This window comes from Hemitrygon akajei, chromosome 1, assembly GCF_048418815.1.
Source record: "Hemitrygon akajei chromosome 1, sHemAka1.3, whole genome shotgun sequence".
In the NCBI taxonomy this organism is placed as follows: Eukaryota; Metazoa; Chordata; class Chondrichthyes; order Myliobatiformes; family Dasyatidae; genus Hemitrygon; species Hemitrygon akajei.
Genome location: NC_133124.1, coordinates 208,863,151 through 208,890,519, shown reverse-complemented (window position 1 = coordinate 208,890,519; position 27,369 = coordinate 208,863,151). Strand labels below are relative to the sequence as shown.

At 44.2% G+C, this 27,369-nt stretch overlaps 1 protein-coding gene across 2 annotated transcripts in view; it reads right to left on the bottom strand.

Annotated features, from left to right (window-relative positions):
* LOC140734856 (alpha-1A adrenergic receptor-like) overlaps window positions 1-24,956 on the bottom strand; it is a 40,108-nt gene extending 15,152 nt beyond the window's left edge. Inside the window, exon 1 of one of the 2 annotated variants that reach the window (XM_073059462.1) lies at window positions 23,659-24,956. In XM_073059462.1, the coding sequence (XP_072915563.1) occupies window positions 23,659-24,571 (913 nt within the window). In that variant the 5' untranslated portion in view covers window positions 24,572-24,956. The remainder of the gene's footprint in view (window positions 1-23,658) is intronic. The other variant, XM_073059471.1, reaches the window with a different exon arrangement.
* Window positions 24,957-27,369: the final 2,413 nt, after the last annotated feature.

The following is a 27,369-nucleotide window of genomic DNA, read 5'->3' as shown; positions in this document are numbered from 1 at the left end:
AGTCTGCAAGAGAACTGCGACTTGAGAGAAGATTTGTTTTCCAGCAAGGCAATGACCCCAAGCATAAAGCCGAAGCCACACAGCAATGGCTTAAAAACAGCAAATTTAATGTCCTGGAGTGGCCAAGTCAGAGTCCAGACCTCAGTCCAATTGAGAATTTTTGACTGGACTTGAAAAGACTGTTCACTCATGATCCCCATACAATCTGACAGTTCTCGAGCAGTTTTGTAAAGAAGAATGAAGAAAAACTGCAGAGTCCACATGTGCAAAGCTGATAGAGACCTATCCACACCCCCTCAAGTCTGCAATTGCTGCCGAAGGTGCAGCTACTAAATGCTGACTTGAGGGGTGCGGTGAGTAATTATGCAATCAAGTACTTTTTGTTTTATATTTTTAATAATTTAGATCACATTGTAGAGATCTGTTTTCACTTTGACATGAGTCTTTTTCTGTTGATCAGTGTCAAAAAGAAGTCAAATTAAATCCACTATGATTCATTGTTGTAAGACAATAAAACATGGAAACTTCCAAGGGGTGAATACTTTTTATAGGCACTGTATTTATTTATACTTGCATTTGCACAGTTTGTTGTCTTCTGTACACTGGTTGGTCTTTCATTGATCCTGTTATAGTTACTATTCTATAGATTTGCAGGAAAAGGAATCTTGGTGTTGTATGTGATGACATATATAGAAACACAGAAAACCTACAGCACAATACAGGCCCTTCAGCCCACAAAGTTGTGCCGAACATGTCCCTACCTTAGAAATTACTAGGCTTTCCCATAGCCCTCTATTTTTCTAAACTCCATGTACCTATCCAAAAGTTTCTTAAAAGACTCTATTGTGTGTGCCTCCACCACTATATATATATACAATTCTCTCTGTACCTAACTGATTATACAGAGTACAGAGTTATACAGAATACAGAATAGTTCTTGTAACAACCCTGACTCAACTATCAAGGTACCAAACAGCAAGGAAATGGAATGCACCCTCGTGTTCTGAAGGAAGTAGCAGTGGAGATTGTGAAGGCATTAGCAATGATCTTTCAAAAGTCGATAGATTCTGGACTGGTTCTGAAGGACTGGAAGATTGCAAATGTCACTTCACCATTTAAGAAGGGGGCAAAGAAGCAAAAGGGAAATTATGGACCTGTTAGCTTGACATCGGTGGTTGGGAAGTTGTTGGAGTCGATTGTCAAGGATGAGGTTACGGAGTAGCTGGAGGCTTATGACAAGATAGGCAGAACTCAGCATGGTTTCCTTAAAGGAAAATACTGCCTGACAAACCTAGTGCAATTTTTTGAGGAAATTACAAGTAGGCTAGACAAGGGAGATGCAGTGGATGTTGTGTATTTGGATTTTCAGAAGGCCTTTGACAAGGTGCCACATATGAGGCTGCTAAACAAGACAAGAGCCCATGGAATTACAGGAAAGTTACATATGTGGATAGAGCATTGGTTGATTGGCAGGAAACAGAGAGTGGGAATAAAGGGATCCCATTCTGGTTGGCTGCCGGTTACCAGTGGTGTTCCGCAGGGGTCTGTGTTGGGGCTGCTTCTTTTTACGTTGTATATCAATGATTTGGATTATGGAATAGATGGCTTTGTGGCTAAGTTTGCTGATGATACAAAGATAGGTGGAGGGGCCAGTAGTCCTGAGGAAACAGAGAGTCTGCAGAGAGACTTGGACAGATTGGGGGATGGGTAAAGACGTGGTAAATGAATTGCAATGTCGGAAAGTGTACGGTCATGCACTTTGGTAGAAGAAATAAATGGGCAGACTATTATTTAAATGCAGAGAGAATTCAAAGTTCTGAGATGCAACAGGACTTGGGAGTTCCCATGCAGGATACCCTTAAGGTTAACCTCCAGGCTGAGTCAGTGGTGAAGAAGGCGAATGCAATGTTGGCATTCATTTCTAGAGGAATCGAGTATAGGAGCAGGGATCAGAATCAGAATCAGACTTTAATCGCCAAGTACCTATGCACATACAAGGAATTTACTTCCGGCAGATGTTGTCTCTCTGCTCATAACAATAATAATGATAAATATAAATGAAAATATAGATTATACATACAGGTAGTGCAATCCAAGTAATAGTTAGCCGACAGTTAACTGGCAGTTAACTATTCAGCAAAGTGACCGTAGTAGGGAAAAAACTTCTCCAGTGCCTATTAGTCTTAGTCTGGAGGGATCTGAAGTGCCTACTAGACGGAAGCAGATCAAACAGTCCGTGCACAGGATGGGAGGAGTCCTTTATGATGTTCCCCGCCCTCTTCTTCAACCTGGAAGAGTACAGGTCCACAATAGAGGGCAGGGAGGCTCCAATGATACGCTTGGCAGTCCTCACTGATGTGATGTGATGTTGAGGCTCTATAAGGCACTGGTATGACCTCACTTGGAATACTGTGTGCAGTTTTGGGCTCCTTATCTAAGAAAGGATGTGCTGACATTGGAGAGGGTTCAGAGAAAATTCACTAGAATGATTTGGGGAATGAGAGGGTTAACATATGAGGAACGTTTGACCGCTCTTGGACTGTACTTCTTGGAGTTTAGAAGAATGAGGGGGGACCTTATAGAAACATTTCGAATGTTGAAAGGCATGGACAGAGTGGATGTGGCAAAGTTGTTTCCCATGGTGGGGGAGTCTAGTATGAGAGGACATGACTTGAGGATTGCAGGGCGCCCATTCAGAACAGAGATGAGAAAAAATTTTTTTAGCCAGAGGGTGGTGAATCTATGGAATTTGTTTCCACGGGTGGCAGTGGAGGCCAAGTCATTGGGTGTATTTAAGGCAGAGATTGATAGGTATCTGAGTAGTCAGGGCATCAAAGGTTATGGTGAGAAAGTGGGGGAATGGGACTAAAGGGGAGATTGGATCAGCTCATGATGAAATGGCGGAGCAGACTCGATGGGCCGAATGGCTGACTTCTGCTCCTTTGTCTTATGGGCTTATGGAATTGGGATAGTAAAGAGATGGAAAGGAATTGCAAATCATGACAGCAAAATTGTTGATGGTATTGAAGATAACTTCAAAAGGTAGTTCCTCAAAAGTTAGTATCTATCATTAAGGACCCCCACGACCCAGGACATGCTCTCTTCTCATTGCTACCATCAGAGAGGAGACATAGGAGCCTGAAGACACACACTCAGCACTTTAGGAACATCAGATTCCTGAACGGACAATGGACCCATGAACGCCACCTCACTATTTTTTTGCACTAATTTAACTTTTATAAATATTTCTTATTATAATGTGTTATATATTTTATGCATTACACTGACTGCTGCCACACAACAGCAAATTTCCCAACACATGTCAGTGGTAAAAAACCAGCTTCTGATTTGGATTCTAGAGTGGCTGCCAATGGTGAGCCGAGAAGTGAGAGGGAAGAGGGGAGGATTGGTGGTGAAAGCTGGAGTCTGTACAGGGTGGAAATTGTTGATACAAGTGGTTAGAGTACGGACTTGTTGGGAGAAGTGGGCAGGTGCTGAAATGTATGGCTGGAAGCCACGGAAATGGGGGTGGTGAAGTGCAGGCGGACTGGAAATCCAAGGATAGGGATTTTGGGCATTTGAATTCAGTCCTTCTGGTCTGATTCACCATGAAATCTCTGCGAGATGATACACTTCCCTGTTCCGTGATGTGAAATGCATCACTTACTGATTTCCAGTCTGTCCTTCCAGCCAACGGCCGCCTGAGATACCAAGCGGAAAAATAATGCTGCTCCTACCATAGATCTAACTGGTCAGGTTGATGAAGTGGGCTTGAAGCTAATGATCACGGCAACATTTTGGGTCATCAAACACCTTGCAAAAGCCAAATTGCTATTTCCCAACCCTCACCACACAAGCCTCTACCACCTTCCTGCAAGACTGTGGATTACTCAATAGGTCTGCAATTCATATTCGTACTTTACACAAGTCCCCCTCTTGCATCAGTCAGGCTTTTCTTTTTATCAGGAAACATAAATTTGCTGCAAATCTGAAACAAAAGCAGAAAACACTGGAAGTAAAGGCAGGTCAGGAAGGAGAGTGAGAGCGAGAGAGGGGAGAGAGGGAGAGAGAGAGAGGGGAGAGAGAAAGAGAGAGAGAGAGAATGTTTCAGGAAAAAGCTCCTTCATCAGAAATTTGAATGTTTCCTCTTTTGTTGCCTCTCCATTACCTTGTGCATCTGTCCTTTAAGTGCACTACATTGCTCTTACTTTTAACAACTGCCTATTGTGGCAAGCACACATTCCCCAAAGAAAGTTACTGGTCATCTTTGATTAGTATTTATGTTATTTTGATTCCTCCAAGATTTATTTCATCTTAAATGATTTACTTATTGCTCCGAGAGGACCACAACCTTGTCAAAGGGATTGAGGCTTGTGTGCCTCAGTGACCCAGAGAGCTATGTTGGCTGGAGTCAGGGCCTTGTGCTTTGGCTCTTGGTAGGGTCACTCATGCCAAACTGGTCAAAGGGTAGAGGCCAGACTAAGAGTGGTCCACCGGTCCTCCAGGTTCGGGGGTTCAGCTCAGGGCTAACAACCCTGACTGGTCAAACAAACATTGTTACGGAAACAGCAAAGAAGATTCCATCTATGCAGACAGAGATGGAGGACCGTCATTGCTGCCATCAACGTCAGTGGCATCATGGGTGGGAAATAATTACTTCTTGTGCAAATCCCTCCAAGTCTCTGTGCAGAGAAAGGGAGAAAAATACACTTTCCTCCTGTGATTTGTTTCCATTAACAGTCTATTTTGTGTGTCACAGGTGGAGATTAGTTTTGATCAGTTTAATTTTCTTTTGTTCCTTGATGGACGTGAGAAGCACAAAACAGCTGTACAAAATGAAGATGACTATGAAAGGACACGCTCCTCTGTTCCTATTAAATGCTCAATGTTTTTCTGGGTAGCAGACAATCTTAATCACACCTGCCACTGAAGTGAGGAAGATGTAACTTGCTGAATTAATTTGACAATACAGAGCACCAAGAAAAAAAGGTTATGATGAAACCAAACACCTGCTACCTCACTTGAAAGGAAGGTGACATCTGTTGGCAAGAGTCAATTGTTCAGTTTTAGATCGGAAATTACACAGACAGATTAGGATTTTCTTCCACAATGATAGACCAGCCAAGATCACCCTATCACATGCTTCAGTAAATCTGTGGAAAAGATGCACTGAAGCAGTTTCAAACTGCCTCACAACCGCTGGGTCCCAAATGCACAACCACCTATCAACGCACTCAACCAAAACTACTATTGTCTCAGATCTTGCTCGCCCCTATCAGCATGGATCCCCATTATCCAGACCATGCCCTCGTGTTGTATTGAGAGCATCCTGAGCAGCTGCATCACTGCCTGGTTCGAAAATTGCACCGTCTCGGATCGCAAGACCCTGCAGCGGATAGTGAGGTCATCTGAGAAGATCATCGGGGTCTCTCTTCCCGCCATCACGGACATTTACACTACACGCTGCATCCGCAAAGCAAACAGCATTATGAAGGACCCCACGCACCCCTCATACAATCTCTTCTTCCTCCTGCCGTCTGGGAAAAGGCTCTGAAGCATTCGGGCTCTCACGAACAGACTATGTAACAGTTTCTTCCCCCAAGCCATCAGACTCCTCAATACCCAGAGCCTGGACTGACACCTTACTGCCCTATTGTCCTGTTTATTACTTATTGTAATGCCTGCACTGTTTTGTGCACTTTATGCAGTCCAGGGTAGGTCTGTAGTCTAGTGTAGTTTTTTTTTGTTCTTTAGGTAGTTCAGCCTAGTTTTTGTACTGTGTCATGTAACACGATGGTCCTGAAAAACGCTGTCTCATTTTTACTATGTACTGTACATAGCAGTTATGGTCGATGTGACAATAAAAGTGACTTGACTTGACTTGTGTCACTACTACCTTATATCCTGCATTCCAACCATATTTGGTGTATGGATGTTGTGTAAACCTTACATTTTGTGAACTCACTGCTATTGAGTACCATATAGCTGATTATTCCACAAAGAAGAAAAGAACATGTATCCCTGTATCGTGTATATTTTATATAACATGGGTGGCGTTGTGGAGAAACATCTCTACCAAAGGAGGTGTAAGACACTCTTTCTATCTGCTAGCCTTCTGGTCACCCTTGGACAAGGTGTAGCACCTGCTTACTCCCCACCCCCCAATCAATTTCACGGGTAATCATGGGAGCAGGTGGTCGATGGTTGTTTGAGGAGCTGGTGCATATCACAGATCCTAGCTATGTGACCACAGTACCAGGCAGACAATCTCTGATAGTACTCCAGAGGACTCTCTAAAAACACATCCAGAGAAATTATGATTTCCCGAACCTCCTGTAATTGTGCTCTCCCGCTTCACCATTCCCCATTCCTATTTCCATCTTTCAACTTATCTCCTTGCCTACCCATCACCTCCCTCTGGTGCTCCTCCTCCTTCCCTTTCTTCCAAGGTTGTTCATCCTCCTCGATCAGATTCCCCCCTTCTCCAGCCCTTTATCTATTTCAGGCATCAACTTTCCTGCTCTTAACTTCACCCCTTCCCCCCTCCCAGTTTCACCTATCATCTTGTACTTCTTCCTCCCCTTCCCCACCTTCTTACTCTGATTTCTCATCTTTCTTTCCAGTCCTGATGAAGGGTCTCAGCCTGAAACATTGATGGTTTTCTCATGTCCATAGATGCTGCCTGGCCTGCTGAGTTCTTCCAGCATTGTGAGTGTGTCTGTGTTGCTTTGGAATTCTAGCACCTGCAGATTTTCATGAGTTTGTGTGACAGTCTCTTGAGAGTAATGATACCCTGAAGAAACCACTTCTGTAGAAAAATTTGCCAAGAATAGTCATGGTCACAGAAAGACCATGTTTGCTCACATCATGCATCATAGCACATAACAAACAAAGTAAAAATGCTTATTGAATAAATCAAGGAAACCAAACTTTCCCAGAGGAGATCCGGCTCTGTGCCAGGAAGCAGTCACCTACAGTGGAGCCCACACCACTCTCATTCCCACTGGCCGATGTTAGGGACAACATCTGCCTCATACCAACAATTGGCATCAGAAACCCTACCCTCCAATACATGCAATTGGCTGCTTCATCATGGGTCTGGCTTTTCATTGGTTGGGATCCCATTTTCACCAAGCTTCCTTGATGACCTCATAGGACACTAGAGGTTCATGGGCCACTGTTCGGGAGCCATTGAGTAAACGGTGCTATGTAAGTGCAACCTGTTGATGCATCAATCAATAGTCTTGGATTCAGTTCTATCTGACTGACCTTTTGTGATGCTTCTACTTAATCTGTACAATTTCAGCTGGTGCTCATTTAGTACATCCATAATTAATGGATGTATAATCATTAGTGAAGTGGGATTAATGCAAAAGACATGCTGACATCTGGCACATGTATTAAAACAGCTCCTAGGGCCACAGGGAATTAATATGCCTGGAGGGAAACAACTTGTAAGCTACATGGAAATCATATGCTTATCAGGAAATAATCTCTAAAATGAGAGAGGAGGGAGGAAAATGGATCTGCCATTTCCATTGGCTGTTGGATTGACTGTACAAAGAGATGGCAGTGACTTGACTGGCTGAACGGTAATGATTCCTGATGTCAGCAGGTCATGCATCCCATCACACCAATCACACTCCTGATCTTGTGCAAACCCTCAGCCATGCAATTCCCTTTGCTATTGGCTCACCTGCAAAGAGCCACACCTTGTGGGGCACCAGTCTTAATACCAGGACTAAAATGACTGAAGTGGGTGACCATGTACACTCTGCGATCTTACTTTGCCCTAAATGATATTCATCTGAGAATATCCCTAAAAGCAGTCCAACACTGCCCTTTCACTGACTCCCTGACCACATTGAACATCATCGCACTAAACCCCACTCCTTCTCCCTCATCCTCACCATTTCCCCCTCCCTCACATACACACTCCTATGCATTCACATTGTTCCCCCCTTCACACACTGCTCCATTCCCTATCCACAGTTTAACATCTCCCTGTCCCCATCATCTCCAACCTCTCTCCTACTCCAGACCTTGCACCCATCTGCACCCTATCACCTGCCTCACTCTCCCATTGCACTCCCCCCACCCCCATCTCAACTCTTTGCCTCTTTTCAGTTTCAGATGCTGATTTATTTATCATGTGAACATCAAAACATACAGTGAAATGTGTTGTTTTGCATTAATGACCAACACATCTATGAATGTGCTGGGGGCAGCCTGCAAGTGCCACTACATATTCAACTTACCGTGCCCACAATGCATGGCAGAACAAGCAACAAGACAACAATAACAAAACAAGCCCCTTTCCTCCCTCCCAGCCACACACTCACACAGACAGTCCTCCAGCCCCAGTACAGGCCTCAGACCCTGTAGTCTCCAGGATTCAACCCTCAGGCTTTGACTCCCAATCATCTCTCAGGTTTCATTTTTCAATATTGAACTTCCCCTCCCTGACTAGCCAACGATGGGATCCTGCTCCTCTTCTCCATTCTGTCCCAATTTTTCCCGCCCCAGCGCACCTTCTCCCTCTTCCACACTCCACTCTCTCCTCTAAACTCCAAGCAGCCCTTTATTTTGTGAATGAACTTCGGAATGCAAGGACCCAACTTTCACATCAGTATCCTAAATTGTGATCCTCAAAATTCCATACATGTGGGTTCAATCCATTTCTTATGGATTTTTCCCCTCTGTGGCCAAGGGCTTTTTCCATGAGGAATGAAAAAGCACAAGGACACAGGGGAAGAAAGAGTACCCCTCCCAGCCTCTCAGGTCTATCCAGCCTTCTTTCCCTCACCCATGCATTTGGCTGATCAGCCCCAAAGCTCAGTACTGAAATATGCCTTGTGATTTTGTGCTTTATACTCTGTACTTTTCGCTCTTTGTTGCTGTTTGTGTGATTTTTTTTGCGTGCGGTGGGGAAAGGGAAGGAGGTTTGATGTTTTTCTTTGCGTGGATTGGTTCCATGGTTCTTTGTTTCGTGACTGTCTGTGAGGAAGACTAATTTCAGGGTTTGTATACTGCATACATGCTATGATAATAAATGTACTTTGAGTCTTTTTTTGACTCTTTGAAGACTCAACTCCTCCTCTGTGCCCCTTCCCCATAGTCCTCACTTCCCTGATCTTTCAGTTTATTCCCCTCCTCATTGCTTGCTTCTAATGATTTAACCTCTGCGACTCTCTACGAGCGAGTATTTCAGAGATTCTTCAACCATTTCGGTAAGATGTTTTAGGGAAATTGCTTTCCTTTATTCTAAGCCCTGACCCCTTTGCAATTAACCTCAATAAGCCAGTTGCCTTTGAATTAATTCTGCACCAGCTTGTTAACTTTTGTATTTCATGCACCAGAACACCTCGATCTCTACACTGAGTGGCTGCTTTATTAGGGTACCTCCTGAATGTTCCAGTGACTGAATGTAAGTTATTGGCCTTCTGCTGCTGAATATGTTTTTCACTTAAAAGTTGCTACTTCAGGACTTTGAAAATACTTTACAGCCATTACAGAAAGTTTTGTTATATAACAAGTGTCGGAGTGAAACATGAAAGGCAATTTATATATTGAAAGCTCCTGCAAGTGGATTGTCATAATGGAACATGCACTCAGAAGCCACTTTATTAGGTACTTCCTGTAACTAATAAAGTGGCCACTGAGGGTATGTTCCTGGTCTTCTTCTGCGGTAGCCCATCCACCTCAAGGTTCAGCATGTTGTGCTCTTCTGCACAGCACTGCTGTAACGGGTGGATTGTTTGAGTTACTGCCGCCTTCCTGCTAGCTTGAACCAGCCTGGCCATTCTTTCTGAGCTCTCTCGTTAACACGGCGTTTTCACCTAAAGAACTGCTGCTCCCTGGGTGTTATTAGTTTTTCACGCCATTCTCCGCAAACTCCAGAGACTGCCATTGTGTGAAAATCCAGGAGATCAATTCCAAATGATGCACTTGCTCCTCGCGGTGTGGTCCTCTCTACACGGGAAAATGAGATGGAGGTTTGCTTTTCCGTTTGCAGGACCCAGACCTTCTTCTTCCCTCTCATCTTTGTTCTCTGCCTCAATCCCAATCTGACCTCTCTCGTCTGTGGTCTATTTTGCTATCCCGATGAAGATCACGCTGTGCTTGAGAAACAGCACCTCTTCCTCTGACTCACCAGCTCGCAGCAATTTGGGAGTTCACTAAATAAAAAAAAACTGTAGATACTCGAATTTTGAAATTGAAGAAGAAAAATGCTGAAAGGCACTCAGCATCCAGATAAAGGGTCTCAGTCCAAAGCGTTGACTCTTTATTTCTCTCCATAGATGCTGCAGGCCTGCTGGGTTCCTGCAGCATTTCTGTTTGGTATGAGAATTGAAAGCCAGTGGATAACTAGACCCTATAGAAGATTGCAAAGATTGCTGAGAGGGTCATCTGGAGTCACCCTTCCACCCACCTGATATATTTTTCAGGAGAGCTCCATGCACAGGGCTCATAGCAGTGTCCCATCTGTCTAACAATCTCTTTGGCTCCCTACCATCAGGGAGGAGGTACCACAGCTTCAGGACAAGGATAGGAAACAGCTTCTTCCCCCAGCCCACGAGACTACTGAACCACCTGCCACCACTATTATCTTATATTGCACTTGGGTAACCTTCAACCTGATGGCATGAATATTGATTTCTCCTTTTGGTAAACAAATACCCCGCCTCCATTCCTCACGCTGACCTTTTACTTCTTCTCACCTGCCTAATATTTCCCCTGGGTTCCCTCCTCCTCCTTCTCTTTCACCTATGGTCCGCACTCCTCTCCTACTGGATTCTTTCTTCTCCAGCTTTTGACCTTTCCCACCCACCTGGCTTCACCTTTCACCTTCCAGCTAGCCTCCTTCCCCTCCCCCCCCCCCACCTTTTTATTATGGCGTCTTCCCCCTTCCTTCTCAGTCCTGAAAAGGGGCCTCAGCCCGAAACGTCGACTGGTTATTCATTTCCATAGAGGCTGCCTGACCCGCTGAGTTCCTCTAGCATTTTGTGTGTGTTGCTTTGGTCAATGGTTATACTCCAAAGTAGTGGCTAGGTTCCTTCCTTCACAGAAAGTGAAGGGCTCTTCTAACACTCAATCTTGCTTTAATGGAGAATGCTGGAGAAACTCTGATCACTTGAAGACAGTCACCTGAGCTGAAAAATTCTCTAACACTCTTCACAACCAGAAATGATCAAATTTGCTTTAATCTTGTATTTATCTTGCAACGTGCTGTTTAATTTACCGAATATAGCATTAATCAATAAGTAAAATCCATCACTATCGTGAAGTCAGCATTCTTAATCTACAGGGTTACTGTGCCTCATCAGATATAAAGATTTACAAGGAAAATCAGTTAATGACCTTGCAACAGGGAAGGGAAATTATCAGTGAGCCTGTGATAATAATACACAGGATGTCTGTCTTTGCTCGGTGATCACTAATATTGCAGTAACCTGTGTCTATTGCATCATTCACAGGAATGATTGGCAATATAAACTGAATGCTTTATAACGCTAATCTAATCTGGCAGGGAGCAAACATGATTTATTGAAAATAAGCAAGATATGAAAGGCTTGTGTAATTATTCTGTGGAATACCTAGGATTGTTTCGAATTTTTCTTTCCAGGACTGTCCATGTTGGCTGTCACAAACACATCAGGAGGGGCACAGCTATAAGGCCATATGATATAGGAGCAGAATTAGGCTATTCGGCCAACAGAGTCTGCTCCACCATTTCGCCGCGGCTGATCCATTTTCCCTCTCAGCCCCAGTCTTGTGCCTCATCCCCGCATCCCTTCATGCCCTGACTAATCAAGGATCAAGCAACCTCTGCCTTAAATTTACTCAATGATTTGGTCTCCACAGCCGCCTGTGGCAATGAGTTCCTCAGATTCATCAGTCTCTGGCTAAAGAAGTTCCTCCTCATCTCCGTTCTAAATGGACGCCCCTCTATTCTGAGGCTGTATCTTCTGGTCCTAGGCTCCCCACCATAGGAATCATCCTCTCCACAACCACTCTATGGAGACATTTCAGCATTTGATTCGTTTCAATGAGATGCCCCCTCATTCTTTTGAAAATATTTCTGAAGTAATTCCAATCACTATAATGAGGCTGTAGGTCAGAAAATCAAAACAATACAATCAAAAATTGCTCAGACTTTGTTTCAGGAATGTGGGAGAAAGAATGGAAGGTATGGGACAGGAGTGGGCCTCATGAGCAAGCTCTGCCTTTCAATATGATAGGTCACCAGTTTAAGACACTGGCCCCATTGCTGCCTGAAACTGTTGAGAATTTCCGGTTTTCCTTGGTTATCCGCAGTTACTTACTTCTATTTGTATTAAGAACACATTGCCATTTCCCTCATCACAGCAGCATGAGGTTATGGAGTCGGTTTTTAAACTCTTGGAAATAAAAGCGATCAATAAATGTGAAGCCGTTGTACAGTAGAGAAGTTCAATTGCTCATTAATATCCTTGATGAAAGATAATCCTTAATGAGTCTTGATGAAGGACCTCAGCTCAAAACATTGACTCTTTATTCCTTTCCATAGATGCTGCCTGACCTGCTGAGTTCCTCCAGCATTTTACGTGTGTTGCTCTGAATTTCCAGCATCTCTTGTGTCTTTATGAAAGACAACCTATTGTTCGTACACAGTCGGACTAGTTTGTGACTTCAGCTCCACACTTCTGTGACTAACCTTTGAAGTGGTTCCCTAAAATTTTGAGCTCACCCTCAATGGGCAGTAAATATACATCTTGTCATCAATACCTAGTTCGTGCAAATCCATTAAAATAAGTTAAGCTCCGTCATGACAAGTCAAGTCAAGTCACTTTTATTGTCATATCGACCATAACTGCTGGTACAGTACATAGTAAAAATGAGACAACGATTTTCAGGACCATGGTGTTACATAGCACAGTACAAAAACTAGACTGAACTACACAAAAAAAAACAGAGAAAAAAAAACACACAACAACTACACTAGACTACAGACCTACCCAGGACTGCATAAAGTGCACAAAACAGTGCAGGTATTACAATAAATAATAAACAGGACAATAGGGCAGTAAGGTGTCAGTCCAGGCTCTGGGTATTGAGGAGTCTGATAGCTTGGGGGAAGAGACTGTTACATAGTCTGGTCATGAGAGCCCGAATGCTTCGGTGCCTTTTCCCAGACGGCAGGAGGGAGAAGAGTTTTTATGAGGGGTGCGTGGTGTCCTTCATAATGCTGCTTGCAAACTAAAGTTGGAGAAAGAAACAAATCAAAACAGAAAGTTCGAAACATCTGTGGAAGGAGGGACTGACAGGGAGAGATTAAAAATGGACAGTTACCTGGAATTTTTATGTGTCGCATTGAATTGTGATGACTGTAAATTGCCTATTGAGCACAGGCTTACGCTAGGTGTAGCTGAATAAACTCAGAGGCTGAGTCAGGAAAGTCAGAGTGAGTAAGGAAGGGAAAATGAAAGTGACAGGCTACTGGAAGCTCAGGGTCACCCATGCAGACTGAACTTCAGGTACTTGGGAAGTCGAAGGCCTAACGACTCTGAATCCCCGAGTCCGCTGGAGACTGAAGACAACCTGGCCTGGAGTCGGAGGACTGCGTATGTGCTTGGGTGGGAGAGGGGAACGGGGCAAGGTTTGATGTTGTTGCTTTGTATGTCGTTTTTTTGTTGTGTTCTGTGTTGTTCCGCCAGGCATGTTGGGAAAGCTACGTTAGTGTCGGAATGTGTGGAAACACTTGCGGGCTGCCCAATGCAAACACCACATTTCAGTGTATGTTTCAATGTACATGCGATGGTAAATCCGAATCCAAATCTGAATCTGATCTGCAGATCTGAGAAAAGCTGAGGACCTTGGTTTGAAGCCATACAGACACTCTCCAGGTTATGACAAGTTTCCATTTCTGGGAACTATTCCTAAGCACAAATGAACAAAGTCAGTGTGTGGGAGAGGGTCACAGAAGCAGTGGTGAAGGGAGAGCGAGCACGTGCAGAAAGAGCAGTTGCCAACCGGCTCACGGAGTGAGCGAGTAAGTTCTGCTCAGTGCTTCTAGCTTTTCTCGGTTCCGGCCAGCCCAACACTTGGGAGGGAGAAGTGGAAATGCCCCATTTCCTACCCTGCAGCAGCTAAGAGATCCACCCCACAGATCTTCCAAAAGCTCGACTGTATGTACAGGCTGTCCATACACGGAACATTCACAACCCAGGAAGGACCTGCATTCAGAAGACCTGCATTTCAAACATCCCAGTTCTCTTTCCGTACTGCACTGAAATGAAAATCAATTTATTTTGGATTGCCCAGGTTTCTGTAAAGCCAAATACGGTAGCATGCAAAAGTCTTAGGCACATCAGCAGTGTACTGTAGTACTTTTCTGTACTGCTGCCACGAAAAAGAACGGCACATGTGAGTGAGGATAAACCTGATTCTGATATGGGTCTCTGTTGTGGACTGAGAGTGGGAAGGGATCAGGGAGAGGGGAATCATGTTTGGGAAAAAGGAGAGGGAGAAGGGAGAGAGCGGGAAGCACCAGAGAGACATTCCGTAATGATCAATAAACCAGCAAGCTTGCCTGGTGTCTCAGGGCTGGGCTTGTCTGCACCCGCGCCACCCCCCTCACCTCTGGCATTCCTACTCTGCCTCTGGTCCCACACCCATCCCGTGGCATTTCACTCTCACTATTCTCACCATTCTTTGTTCCCATCAGATTTACGAATGCGCTCTCCGCTCCACATTAACAAATACAGTACTGTGCAAAAGCCTTAGGCACCCTAGCTATATAAATGCGCTGAAGACATTTGCACAGTGCTGTATGTATAGACAGTCTCTTATTCTGCTGCTATTTCTCCATTTCTCTCTGTTTTGATTGCAGATTAAGCTCAAACATCTTGACATGGTTCAACATCTATACTCAGTGTAAATATTTGATTTGGTTGATGGCTAATAGAACTATAAAAAAGTTTGAAGAACTTTCGTGAGTATCATCTGAGAACAATTGATATTTTAACTTGCAGCTTATAATATCAAACCCTATCATCTTCTGTTTAAAGTAGTGTAAATATTTTATTAAATGCAAATTTTTACCAATAGTGCTTATTCCATTGAATCTAAAACCCAGTGGTGTCTCTTCAACCCCAAACTATATTACACAAAATGTCCCATGTCTCTACAACCGCAACCTACATTACTCCAAATATCCTGTGTCTCTCAACACCAACCTACATTACTCCAAATATCCTGTGTCTCTACAAACCCAACCTATGTTACTCCAAATATCCTGTGTCTCTAAAACCCCAACCTACGTTACTCCAAATATCCTGTGTCTCTACAACCCCAAACTACGTTACTCCAAATATCCTGTATCTCTACAGCCCCAACCTACATTACTCCAAATATCCTGTGTCTCTACAACCCCAACCTACGTTACTCCAAATATCCTGTGTCTCTACAACCCCAACCTACGTTACTCCAAATATCCTGTGTCTCTACAACCCCAACCTGCGTTACTCCAAATATCCTGTGTCTCTACAGCCCCTACCTGCGTTACTCCAAATATCCTGTGTCTCTACAATCCCAACCTGCGTTATTCCAAATATCCTGTGTCTCTACAAGCCCAACCTATGTTACTCCAAATATCCTGTGTCTCTACAACCCCAACCTACGTTACTCCAAATATCCTGTGTCTCTACAACCCCAACCTACGTTACTCCAAATATCCTGTGTCTCTACAACCCCAACCTGCGTTATTCCAAATATCCTGTGTCTCTACAAGCCCAACCTACGTTACTCTAAATATCCTGTGTCTTTACAACCCCAACTTACGTTACTCCAAATATCCTGTCTCTACAACCCCAACCTACGTTACTTCAAATATCCTGTGTCTCTACAACCCCAACCTGCGTTACTCCAAATATCCTGTGTCTCTACAACCCCAACATACGTTACTCCAAATATCCTGTCTCTACAACACCAACCTGCGTTACTCCAAATATCCTGTCTCTACAACCCCAACCTATGTTACTCCAAATATCCTGTGTCTCTACAACCCCAACCTACATTACTCCAAATATCCTGTGTCTCTACAAGCCCAACCTGCGTTACTTCAAATATCCTGTGTCTCTACAAGCCCAACCTACGTTACTCCAAATATCCTGTGTCTCTACAAGCCCAACCTACGTTACTCCAAATATCCTGTGTCTCTACAACCCCAACATACGTTACTCCAAATATCCTGTCTCTACAACACCAACCTGCGTTACTCCAAATATCCTGTCTCTACAACCCCGACCTATGTTACTCCAAATATCCTGTGTCTCTACAACCCCAACCTACATTACTCCAAATATCCTGTGTCTCTACAAGCCCAACCTGCGTTACTTCAAATATCCTGTGTCTCTACAAGCCCAACCTACGTTACTCCAAATATCCTGTGTCTCTACAAGCCCAACCTACGTTACTCCAAATATCCTGTGTCTCTACAACCCCAACCTGCGTTACTCCAAATATTCTATGTCTCTACAACCCCAACCTACGTTACTCCAAATATCCTGTGTCTCTACAACCCCAACCTACATTACTCCAAATATCCTGTGTCTCTACAACCCCAACCTATGTTACTCCAAATATCCTGTGTCTCTACAACCCCAACCTACATTACTCCAAATATCCTGTGTCTCTACAACCCCAACCTACATTACTCCAATTGTCCCGTATCTCTACAACGGTAGCCTACATTACTCCAAATGTCCCATGTATCTACAACCCCAAGCAACATTACTCCACATTTCCTGTGCCTCTACAACCCCAACCTTCACAAGATCCTGTCTAATTGCCTTTTAGTGAAGGTGAACGTGCTCCTCTTAAACCTCTCACCTTTCACCCTTAATCCATGACCCCTAATTGAAGCCTCAGCCAACCTCACTGGAAGTGCCTAGTTGCATTTACCCTATCTCTACCCCTCATAATTTTGTAAACCTCTATCAAATTTCTCCTCAATCTTCTATGTTCCAAGGAATAAAGCCCTAACCTATTCAATCTTTCCTTATAACTCAGGTCCTCCAGTCCTGGCAACATCCTTGTATATTTCTTCTGCACTCTTTCAATCTTATTTACATCTATCCTGTAGGTAGGTGACCAAAACTGCATACAATACTCCAAATTAGGCCTCACCAACATCCTATACAACTTCAACATAACATCGCATCTCCTGTACTCAATACTTTGATTTATGAAATCCGAAGTGGCAAAAGCTTTCTTTATGACCCTACCTACCTGTGCTGCCACTTCCAATGAATTATGGACCTGCATTCCCAAATCCGTTTGTTCTACCACACTCCTCAGTGCCCTACCGTTCATCGTGTGAGACTGGTTTGTCGTACTGAGGTGCAACACCGTACACTTGTCTGCATTAAATTCCACCTAACATTATTCTGCCATTTTTTCTAACTGTTCCAGATCCTGCTGCAAGTTCTGAGGGTCTTCTCGCTGTCCACAACACCCCCAAACTTGGAGTCATCCGCAAATTTGCTGATCCAGTTAACCACATTATCATCCAGATCACTGATATAAATGACAGACAACAATGGACCCTGCACTGATCTCTATGGCACTCCACCAGTCAGAGGTCCCCTATCTCCCTGAACTCACTTTGCAGAAACTTATCACTCTTCCTACCAATGTCATCGGACCACGACCTTTGGCTGCTCAACCTCCCACTTAAGAATCTGGAGGATTTGTTTCAAGATGTCCCAGACCTTAGCACCCGGGAGGCAACATACCATCCAGGAATCTCATTCTCGTTCACGGAAACTCTATTCTATTCCCCTAACTAATGAATTCCCTATCACTACAGCTTGGTTCTTCCCCTTCCCTTCTGAGTCACAGAGTCAGACCAGTGCAGTGACTTTCCTCTGTTAGATCATCCCCTCCAAGAGTATCCAAAGTTAGTGAGGGAGATGGCCCCAGGGTTACTCTGCACTGGCTGTTTAATCCCTTACCCCTTCCCGACTGTCACCTAGTCTCTTGCGTCCTGCACCTTGGGTGTAACTATCTCTCTATATGTCCTGTCTATCATCTCTTCAGCCTTTTGAATGATCTGGAGTTCATCCAGATCAACTCTTTAACGTGAAGTGTTAGAAGCTGCAGCTGGATGCATTTCTTGGAGGTGGAATCGTCAGGGACACTGGAGGTCTCTCTGCCTTCCCACATCATGCAAGAGGAGCATTCAACTATCCTGCCTGACATCAGTACTGTCCTAACTGTGCAAATGTAAAGAAGGAAAACACAAGTAAAAGGATAATAGCGAGAGGGTGGGTCCACTCAAGGATAAAACGGGTAACATTTGCTTTGATGCAGAGAATGTGAGTGAGGTACTTAATGAGTAATCTGCAACAATATTAACTAAGGGAAAGGATATGGAGGACCAGGAGATCAGTGCCGAGTGGACAAATAGGTTAGGGCAGTTAGCGGTCAAGGAGGAGGAAGTGTTGTGCCTCCTAATGAGTATTAAGGTAGATAAGTCCCCAAGTCCTGATAGGATTTACCCCAACTTATTGAATAAGGCAAGAGACGAGATTTCTGGGCCCTTGACCATCTTCATGTCCTCCTTAGCCACAACAAGGTCCTGGAGGACTGGTAATTGGTGAACGTTGTACCTCTATTTAAGAAGGAAACAAGGGAAAATCCTGGGGACTATCCACCAGTGAATCTCACGTTAGTCATAGGGAAATTGCTGGAGAAAATTTTTAGGGATAGGATATATGAGCATTTGGAAACCCACGGCCTAATTAGGGAGAGCCAGCATGGCTTTGTGTGGGGCAGGTCGTGTCTTACAAACTTGATTGAGTTTTTAGTCAAGGTGATGAGAGAGCTTGATGAGGGCAGGGTAGTGGATGTTATCAACAACAGTTTTAGTAAGACATTTGAGAAAGTCCCTCATGGGAGGCTAATCTGGAAGATTAAGATGCATAGGGTCCATGGGAAATCGGATGTTTAGATTCAGAACTGGCTTGTACAAATAAGACAGAGGGTAGTGGATGAAGGGACTTATTTGAGCTGGGGATAGTTAGCGGTGTTCTGCAGGGATTTGTGCTGGGACTACTGTTGCTTGTACTGTAAATAAATGACCTGGATGATACTGTGGATGAGTGGGTTAGGATTGGTGGAGTTGTGGATGGTGTAGAAGACTGGCAAAGAATACAGCATGATATAGATCAGTTGCAGATATGGGCTGAGAAATGGCAAATGGAGTCTAACCCAGATAAATGTGAGGTGTTGTACCTCGGTAGGCAAATGCAAGGAAACAGTATGCTGTTAGGGGCAGGATCCTTTCACAGTGTTGCTGAGCAGAGAGATTTTGGGATCCAAGTCCATAGCTCCTTGAAAGTGGCTGCACAGGCCGATAAGGTGGCTAAGGCGGCTTATGAAATATTTGCTTTTATTAGTTGAGGCATTGAGTTCAAAGGACAGGAGGTTATGTTGCAACTTTATAAAACTCTGGTTTGGCCACATCTGGGATATTGCATACAGTTCTAGTTGCCCCGTTACAGGAAGGATGTTGAGGGTGCAGAAGAGGTTCACCATGATGCTCCCTGGATTAGAGGGCATGTGCTATCACGAGAGGCTGCATAAACTTGGGCTGTTTTCTCTGGAGCGTCGGAGGCTGAGAGGAGATCTGATAGAGGCTTACAAGGTTATGAGAGGCACAGATGGAGTGGACAAAGAGTATCTGTTTCCCAGGGTTGAAATGTCTAATAACAGAGGGCATTGGAGGTGAGAGGGGGTAGGTTCAAGAGGATGTGAAGGGTAAATTTTTTTACTCAGAGAGTGGTGAATGCCTGGAATGCACTGCCTTGTATGGTGTTAAAGGCAAAGACATAAGAGGTTTTTGAGAGAGATTTGGATAGGCACACAGACATAAGGAAAATAGAAGGATACGGACATGGTGTAGGCAGGAAGGTTTAGTGTTTGGGCATTTTGTTTTTTAGCAGATTCAGAACAACATTTTAGGTTGAATGGCCTGTTATATCTCTCTTTCTATGTAATTACTAAAGTGGGGGAGGAAATCTACCTACAGTTTTTTTTTGCCTTCTCTCACTCAAGCCTTTCTGTGCCGAAGCTTCAAAATCCCCACTCTAACAAGTTTTCAACACTTTATTGATAATGTGTCTCAGGCAATCACATCTGTTCCCCCCTATGGATGTGATTTGCCTGTGTAAGGCTCACAATTCTCGTGATTATCTGAGATTTCCACGCTGTCAATTTTAATTCAGCTCAAGATATTTTCTGGTGTTTTACTAACTTGATGCACTAATGACTAGAATGATCTGATCGGATGGTGGCAAACAAAAGCTTTTCACTGTATCTTGGTTCATGCAACAATAATAAGTCAATATACAGCAGAAAGGCTCTCGATATTTTCACATCCATGAATAGCTTTATAGAGATCACCTTTAATTTTCACATGTACATCGAAACATATGGTGAAATTGATTGTTTTGAGTAAAATCAAATCAGCAAAGACTGTGCTAGGCGAGGGTCACCATACTCCCGGCGCCAACATAGCATACACACAATTCGCCAACATTTGCCATACATTGTTGGAATTTAGGAGGCAACCAGAGCACCTGGAGGAAACCTACGATGTCATGGAGAGAATGCACAAACTCCTTACAGGGAGCTTGTCTCAGTTTGTTGTTGAGGTGAACGAAAGCAGGGAAAATAATACAGGTGAGAAGATGTTCATCTCTTCAAAGACACTCAGTCAAGTTCCAAACAAGAGAAAATCTGCAGATGCTGGAAATCCAAGCAGCACAGACAAAATGCTGGAGGAACTCAGCAGGCCAGGCAGTCCATTAGTCCTGATGAGGGGTCTCGGCCCAAAACGTTGACTGTTTACTCTTTGCCATAGATGCTGCCTAGCCTCCAGCATTTTGTGTGTGCTGCTCTCAATCAAGTTCTTTTTTTTAAAATGCATGAGGACAAAACATACCTTAGCACAGCAGAGCTAGTTGTCTGTTTGTACTACAAGTCAGATTCTCTGTTCTCTGGGCTGGTACCTGAGGGATTTTACATCTCTCTTTCTGTTTTAATCAGTTCTGTTTTTATTTCTTCATTGTTAAATTTGTCTTCTATGTAGAAGTGTACATATGCAAAAAATAGTGTATATACATATATGTACATATACATACACCATCATCCCTTACTCTTCTGATGCTTTAGTGACCTGCTTTTGCATTCGATCTGTATTCAGTATATACAACTGGCATTCTTACTCCACTGGTTCCCACCCTCATTGCAACCGGCTGCTCTAATTTACTCTTCACTTCCACACTGAAAGCTGGAATTTGTTCCCCCCCCCCACCATTGAGGATATCTTCACAAAGGTAGCATCCATTATTAAGTATCTCCACCACCCAGAATATGCCCTTTTCTCATTACCACCATCAGAAAGGTGAAAAAAAGCCTGAAAAAACCACACACACACACACACACACACACACACACACACACACACACACACACACACACACACACACACACACACACACACACACACACACACACACACACACACACACACACTCTTTTATGAACAGCATCTTCCCCTCCACCATCAGGTTTTTGAATGGACAATGAACCCATGGACACTATCTAACAATTTTTTGCTCTTTTTGCAATAGCTATTTCATTTCATTTATATACACAAACACAAACAAAATTAATTACATAACTAAAATTGCATTTATTTAAAATTAAGATTTATATATATTATTGTAATTTTAGTATATTTTCTCTATTACACTGTATTGCTGCTGAAAAACAACAAATTTCTTGATAAATGTCAGTGATTATCAACCTGATACTGATTCTGTTTCATCAGCGTAGCATTGCCTCCTTAAATACTTGGCTTTACATCATCTGAATCAAGGAAACGCTTACTCAATGGACCTTGACCCCTCTTGAAATTGGATTATTAGTTTTCAATCACCCTTGCAGCTTAAATCATCAAGCTGAATAGGGCAATATCTTTTTCAGACTGAGTTGAATGAACCCAGTTCTTCTCTTCAGATGTGACTAACACAGACAGACAGGAACACACACACACACAGACATATGTATATGTGCATATATACGTATATATGTGTGTGTGTGCGCCAGAGAGAAATTTTTTTTTGCACAATACTGTTGTAATTTTTTGTGTTGCCTTGTGCTGCTGCCACAAAAAGAAACAAACTTCATGACTTACGAGAGTGATGACAAACCTGATTCTGATACGGGTCTCTATTGTGGACTGATGCACCAGAGAGGCATGGTGTAATGATGAATAAACAATTGTTTGGAGGAATGGTGAAAAGTATCTGGAACTAACCAATAAAAGTGGAATTCTAGTGATGCCCAGCAGGGCAGGCAACATCTGTGGAGGAAGGCATAGTGTTGACATCCCAACACAGCATGTATACAAAGGAGAGAAGGATAAGGAAAAGAGATGAGATAACAAAAGAGTTTTAGTGCAAAGTTTCACAGAAATCACTGATGTACAAATATAGCTTTTGGAAGGTGCTGTACTCCATTTAAAAGCTTTGCCTTTTGAAGCCAGACAATCAAAAGACAAACGTAGAAAGCTGAGTGTTGAGCTTATAGAGGTGTAGAAAATCGGAGGGGGCACGATAAGGTGATAAGGCTGCAGTCTGCTTCCCTGGGCGTGGGTTTCACAAGAGACACTCCCCAGAGCAAGGAAGTCTTGCACCTGAAACCCTAACCTCATTTCTCTGTCTATTGATACAGAAGAGTATTTCTAGCATTTTCTCTTTTTAAATTTCAGACTTCAAGAATTCGCATTTTGTAACCTTTCTTTTACTGAAGAGGAAATGTAAAAGCAAACATTGCTGAAGCTGGGCATTGGAGGTTGTGCAATTTTAGAAATCAACCGATAATTGCTAGCAGGCTTGTCCCTGTCCCGACTACTCTGCCATTTTAATCCAGCCTTCACCCCCCATAATGAGGTTCAGAATCATTGACATACGGTTCGTCGTAAATATTTTTTTGTTTTGCGGCAGCAGTACAGTGCAAGACATAAGAAGAATGATATAAGTTACAAAGTAAATAAATAATGCAAAAGAGGAACAAGGAAGTAGTGCTCATGGACGTTCGGAACTCTGATGGTGGAGGGGAAGGTGCTGGTACAAGGTTGAGAGGGTCTTAATGCTGAGTTCTCCGAATTCAGTTCCCCGTTCAGTTAACAAATTAATCTCATTCAGTAACTAATGTGGTTAAACGGTGTCTGATTATTACTGCCTTACAGTACGTGCTCTATCTCGACGGGGATAATCTACTGTCTTCCTCCACTGTTAACAAACACCCAGTTAAGACTCGCCTAATTCCTTTTCTGCCTTGCAGGATGCGGTAAGGTCCCAGCCATCAACGCTTATCTTCGGACTGAATTTATAGCACTGTGCGACTCATTTAAGTGCCACAGTCAGACGCAATATTGTCTGATAACGAGAAGATTTGACACTCAGGGATGGCATCTTAAGGTCATATTAAAGAAATGTGCGTTTTCACTGGCGCATGTAATGGTGAACTAGCAAACATACCAACTTCCATAAAACTACCCAGAACTTCCAAGAAGTTGTGACCCTAAACAAAATGCACCCTTACCTACAGGTAGAACCACAAAGAACGGCAGCCAGCAGAGTATGAAGCCTCCCACTACTATTCCCAAGGTCTTGGCGGCTTTCTTCTCTCTGGAGAACTTGAAAAGTAAGATCGAAAAGTGCGTCTTAAGTTGAGTGCTTTTGCTTTTGGAGCCGTGGTCGGACAGTCGGGGGGAATTCTCCGCCTGGTTGTCTCTGCGGTGGATGCGCAAGGTTACCTGGTCCGCCCGCAGCCTCTCTCGCTTGGTCCCAGCATACAGACTCTTGGTTTCTCGTTTGGCCACAATGTACACCCTGCAGTACATAACAAGGATGATGATCAGGGGAGCGTAGAAAGACCCAAAGGCGGAGAACAAGACGTAGCCCGGTTCCTCAGTGATTTTGCAGATAGTCTCGTCTTCTGGAGGAGGTTCCTTCCAACCAAACAACGGGCCAACGGATATAACTAGAGCCAGCATCCAAACCGCTACCAGAGTTAACAAAGCCCTCTTCTCCGTCATGATGCTTGGGTGTCTCAACGGGTAGCTTACTCCGATATTTCTGTCGATTGAAATAACGCACAGACTCATGATGGACGCGGTAGAGCACAGGACGTCCATGGCCGCCCACATATTGCAGAAGATGCGCCCAAATGCCCAGTAGCCAAGGATCTCCATGGTGGCAGAAAAGGGTAGCACGGAGCAGCTGAGGAGGAGGTCGGCGATGGCGAGGTTGATAATGAAGTAGTTGGTCACCGTCTGCAGGTTTCTGTGGCAGGCCACGGAGAGGACGACCAAGATGTTTCCCAGGATAGCGAAGAGAATGAAAGACCCCAGCACAATGCCCAACACCACGGCTCGGGTGGGATTCACCGGGTGACTGCAAGCCGTGCAGTTCTGGATGAGCACCGAGGTCTTGTTTTCCGAGAGGAGCCCCATTTCATCTGGGGGATGGGGAGGGCGGGGTGGTCGGGAGAAGAGACCTCGCTCTTGCACAAAACTTCCACAGAAAAGCCTCAAACTCAGCGCTGGGAACCACCCACGCCGTGCCCTGCGCCGCTGTTCGAGAGGAGGAGGCCGAGGAAGTTCTCGGTGCCTTGGCGAAGAATTTTCAGGTCCACTTTACAGTTCCCTGGGTCTGTCCTTCTCTCCCACCAACAGGGTCCTGCAGGGAGGGGAAGAGCGCGCGCAAGTCAGTGGGCAACAGTTTGTTCCCTCGAACCGCTCTGATAGCCAGTACGCGTCTGAACTGTATTGATTTCCAGTTGACACTTATATCCCCTATATCTCATCAACATGCCCCACCCCTAGCTGAAAGAAAGCCCATTTCAATTCCAACCAGAGAGCCGCTACTTACAGTTGAATTTCCCGAGCACTGACCTCTTGCGTCTGTCCTGCACTTCTCGCGTCAGCTTACCAAAAGGACTCTTCAATAACTGGAACGCCGTCGACCAGAAGACAGCGGACCGTGGGCGAGTGTGAGGATGTCTGAACAAAATGTTTTCCAACGGATCGCGAATTCTGGTGCGGGGGGGGGGGGGGGGGGGGGGGGGAAGAGAGCCAGGAGTATTTAAACGTGACGGGTCGAAACCAGTTCGTTGCTGCGCATTGCAATGGTCCCACTAACATCCCTAAGTTAATTAGACAAAACCCAGTCTCTCATACAGCGCTGTCACTGTTTCTGATTCCCACCTTGCCCCCTGCATACGTACTCGCATTATAGCCCGCGAAACCTTGTATCTCTCCTCGCCTTTTATAACATTACCACGTTCTGCCACCCAGAAGCTGCGGCAGAGAAATGCTAGCGGTCCCTGGACTTGCAACTGGTGCGTGTTAGCTCAGGCGGCGAAATGATTCGCAATTCCAAGAGCGCCTGTTGCCATTGAGTCTCTGACAAATCGTTCGAGTAGATGGAGGGAGAACCAACCTGGTCGACTGTCGCACCATGTAGTAGCCCCGCCGTCTGGAAATATGAGGACCTTGCAAACGCTGGGATGTTTTCCCCAGAGCGGAGGCGACCGCGCCGTGGCTGATTAGAGATATATAAAATCATAGCAATAGTTAGGGTGGATAATAAGAACCCCCCCCTCGACCTTTTTATGATGGCGTCCCTTCCCCTTCCTCTTTAGTCCTGAAGAAAGGTCTCTGCCCGAAACGTTGACTGTTTACTCATTTCCATGGATGCTGCCTGGCCTGCTGAGTTCCTCCAGCATTTTGTGTGAGATGCTTTGGATTTCCAGCATCTGCACAATTTCTTGTGCTTATAATAAGAGGCTTTCCTCGTACAGTACTGTGCAAAAGTCTTTGGACACGTAAACAATCTGTAATGTGAAGATGCTTTCAAAAATAAACGAAAAGTTTCTAAATATCAAAAAAAAATGCAAAGAGCAGTAAACAGTAAAACCAAATGAAATCAATATTTGATGTGACCACGGCATCAATTCTCTTAGGTACACTGCCGTGCCGTTTTATAAGGAAATCGGCTGGCAGTTTCTTCCAAGCATCTGGGGGAACTTGCCACAGTTCTTCTGTAGACTTTGGCTGTCTCGGTTGCTTCTGTCACTCCAGGTAATCCCAGGCAATCTCGATGATGTTGACATCAGGGCTCTGCACAGGCTGTTGCAGAACTTCGTGTTCTTCCTTTTGCTCAAGATAGTTCTTTACGACCTTGGCCAAGTGTTTGGGGTCATTGTCTTGCTGCAGAACGAAGCTGTGACCAATCAAATGCCTCCCTGATGGTATTGCCTGATGGATGAGAATCTGCTTGTACTTCTCAGCATTCAGGATTCCATTAATCACAAGTTCAAGTTCAACAACTTCATTTGCAGAAATGCAGCCCCAAACTCTGCAGCTTCACTGCTGATTACAGGCACTCATCTATGTAGCACTCTTCAGCTCTTCTAAGGACAAAACTTTCAGCCAAAAGTTTCAAATTTTGACTTCAGTCCAGAGCACTTGCTGCCATTGTTCAGCACTCCAGTCCTTGTGTCTTTGTGAAAAGATGAGTCTCCTGACTTGTTTCCACTTTTTGTCAGCAAATGTTCTATGAAGACCACTTCTGATAGGACTTCTCCAGACTGTAGAGGGGAGTACTTAAATGGCAGTGGTTTCTCTGTAAATTCGGAGCTGATGCAGTGCTGGACTTCCAGTTTACAAAGGATGTCAGTTTGATGCCCAGAAGGTGTGATCAGGAGGTTTAGAGGAGATGGAGGATGGTGGTTTAGAGAAGGTCTGAAAGGTTACATCACCATTCACAATGGTTGGACGCAAGAACGTATTGCTCGAATACGTGGCAGAGTTAGGTACTCTTCCAATGCTTACTGTAGGTAGTTTTTAGACAAGCACTTCAGTCTCTAAGTGCTACATATCAAATACCAATATAAATCAGCACAATATTTGGTATGAAGGTGGAAGGGCGAAGAGCCTCTTTCTGTGCTAATCACGCTAAGAACCTAGTTGTCACATTTGTTATAATGCATGGATTTAGGTGTCAAGTGATCCCCAACATACCAAGTTGATTCATCACCACCCTCGATTTGGCCAACAACAGTGGTGTCATCAGGAAACATACGGCGTTTGAGCTATATTGTAGTATATGGTGTCAAATAAGTACTTTGATAATAAATTTACTTTGAACTTTGAAGTGCTTCAGATCTTGTTCACTTACCACATGATGACTTGCATTAATAGGGGACTCGATAGTGAGGGGAACAGACAGGATATTCTGTGGACGTGTT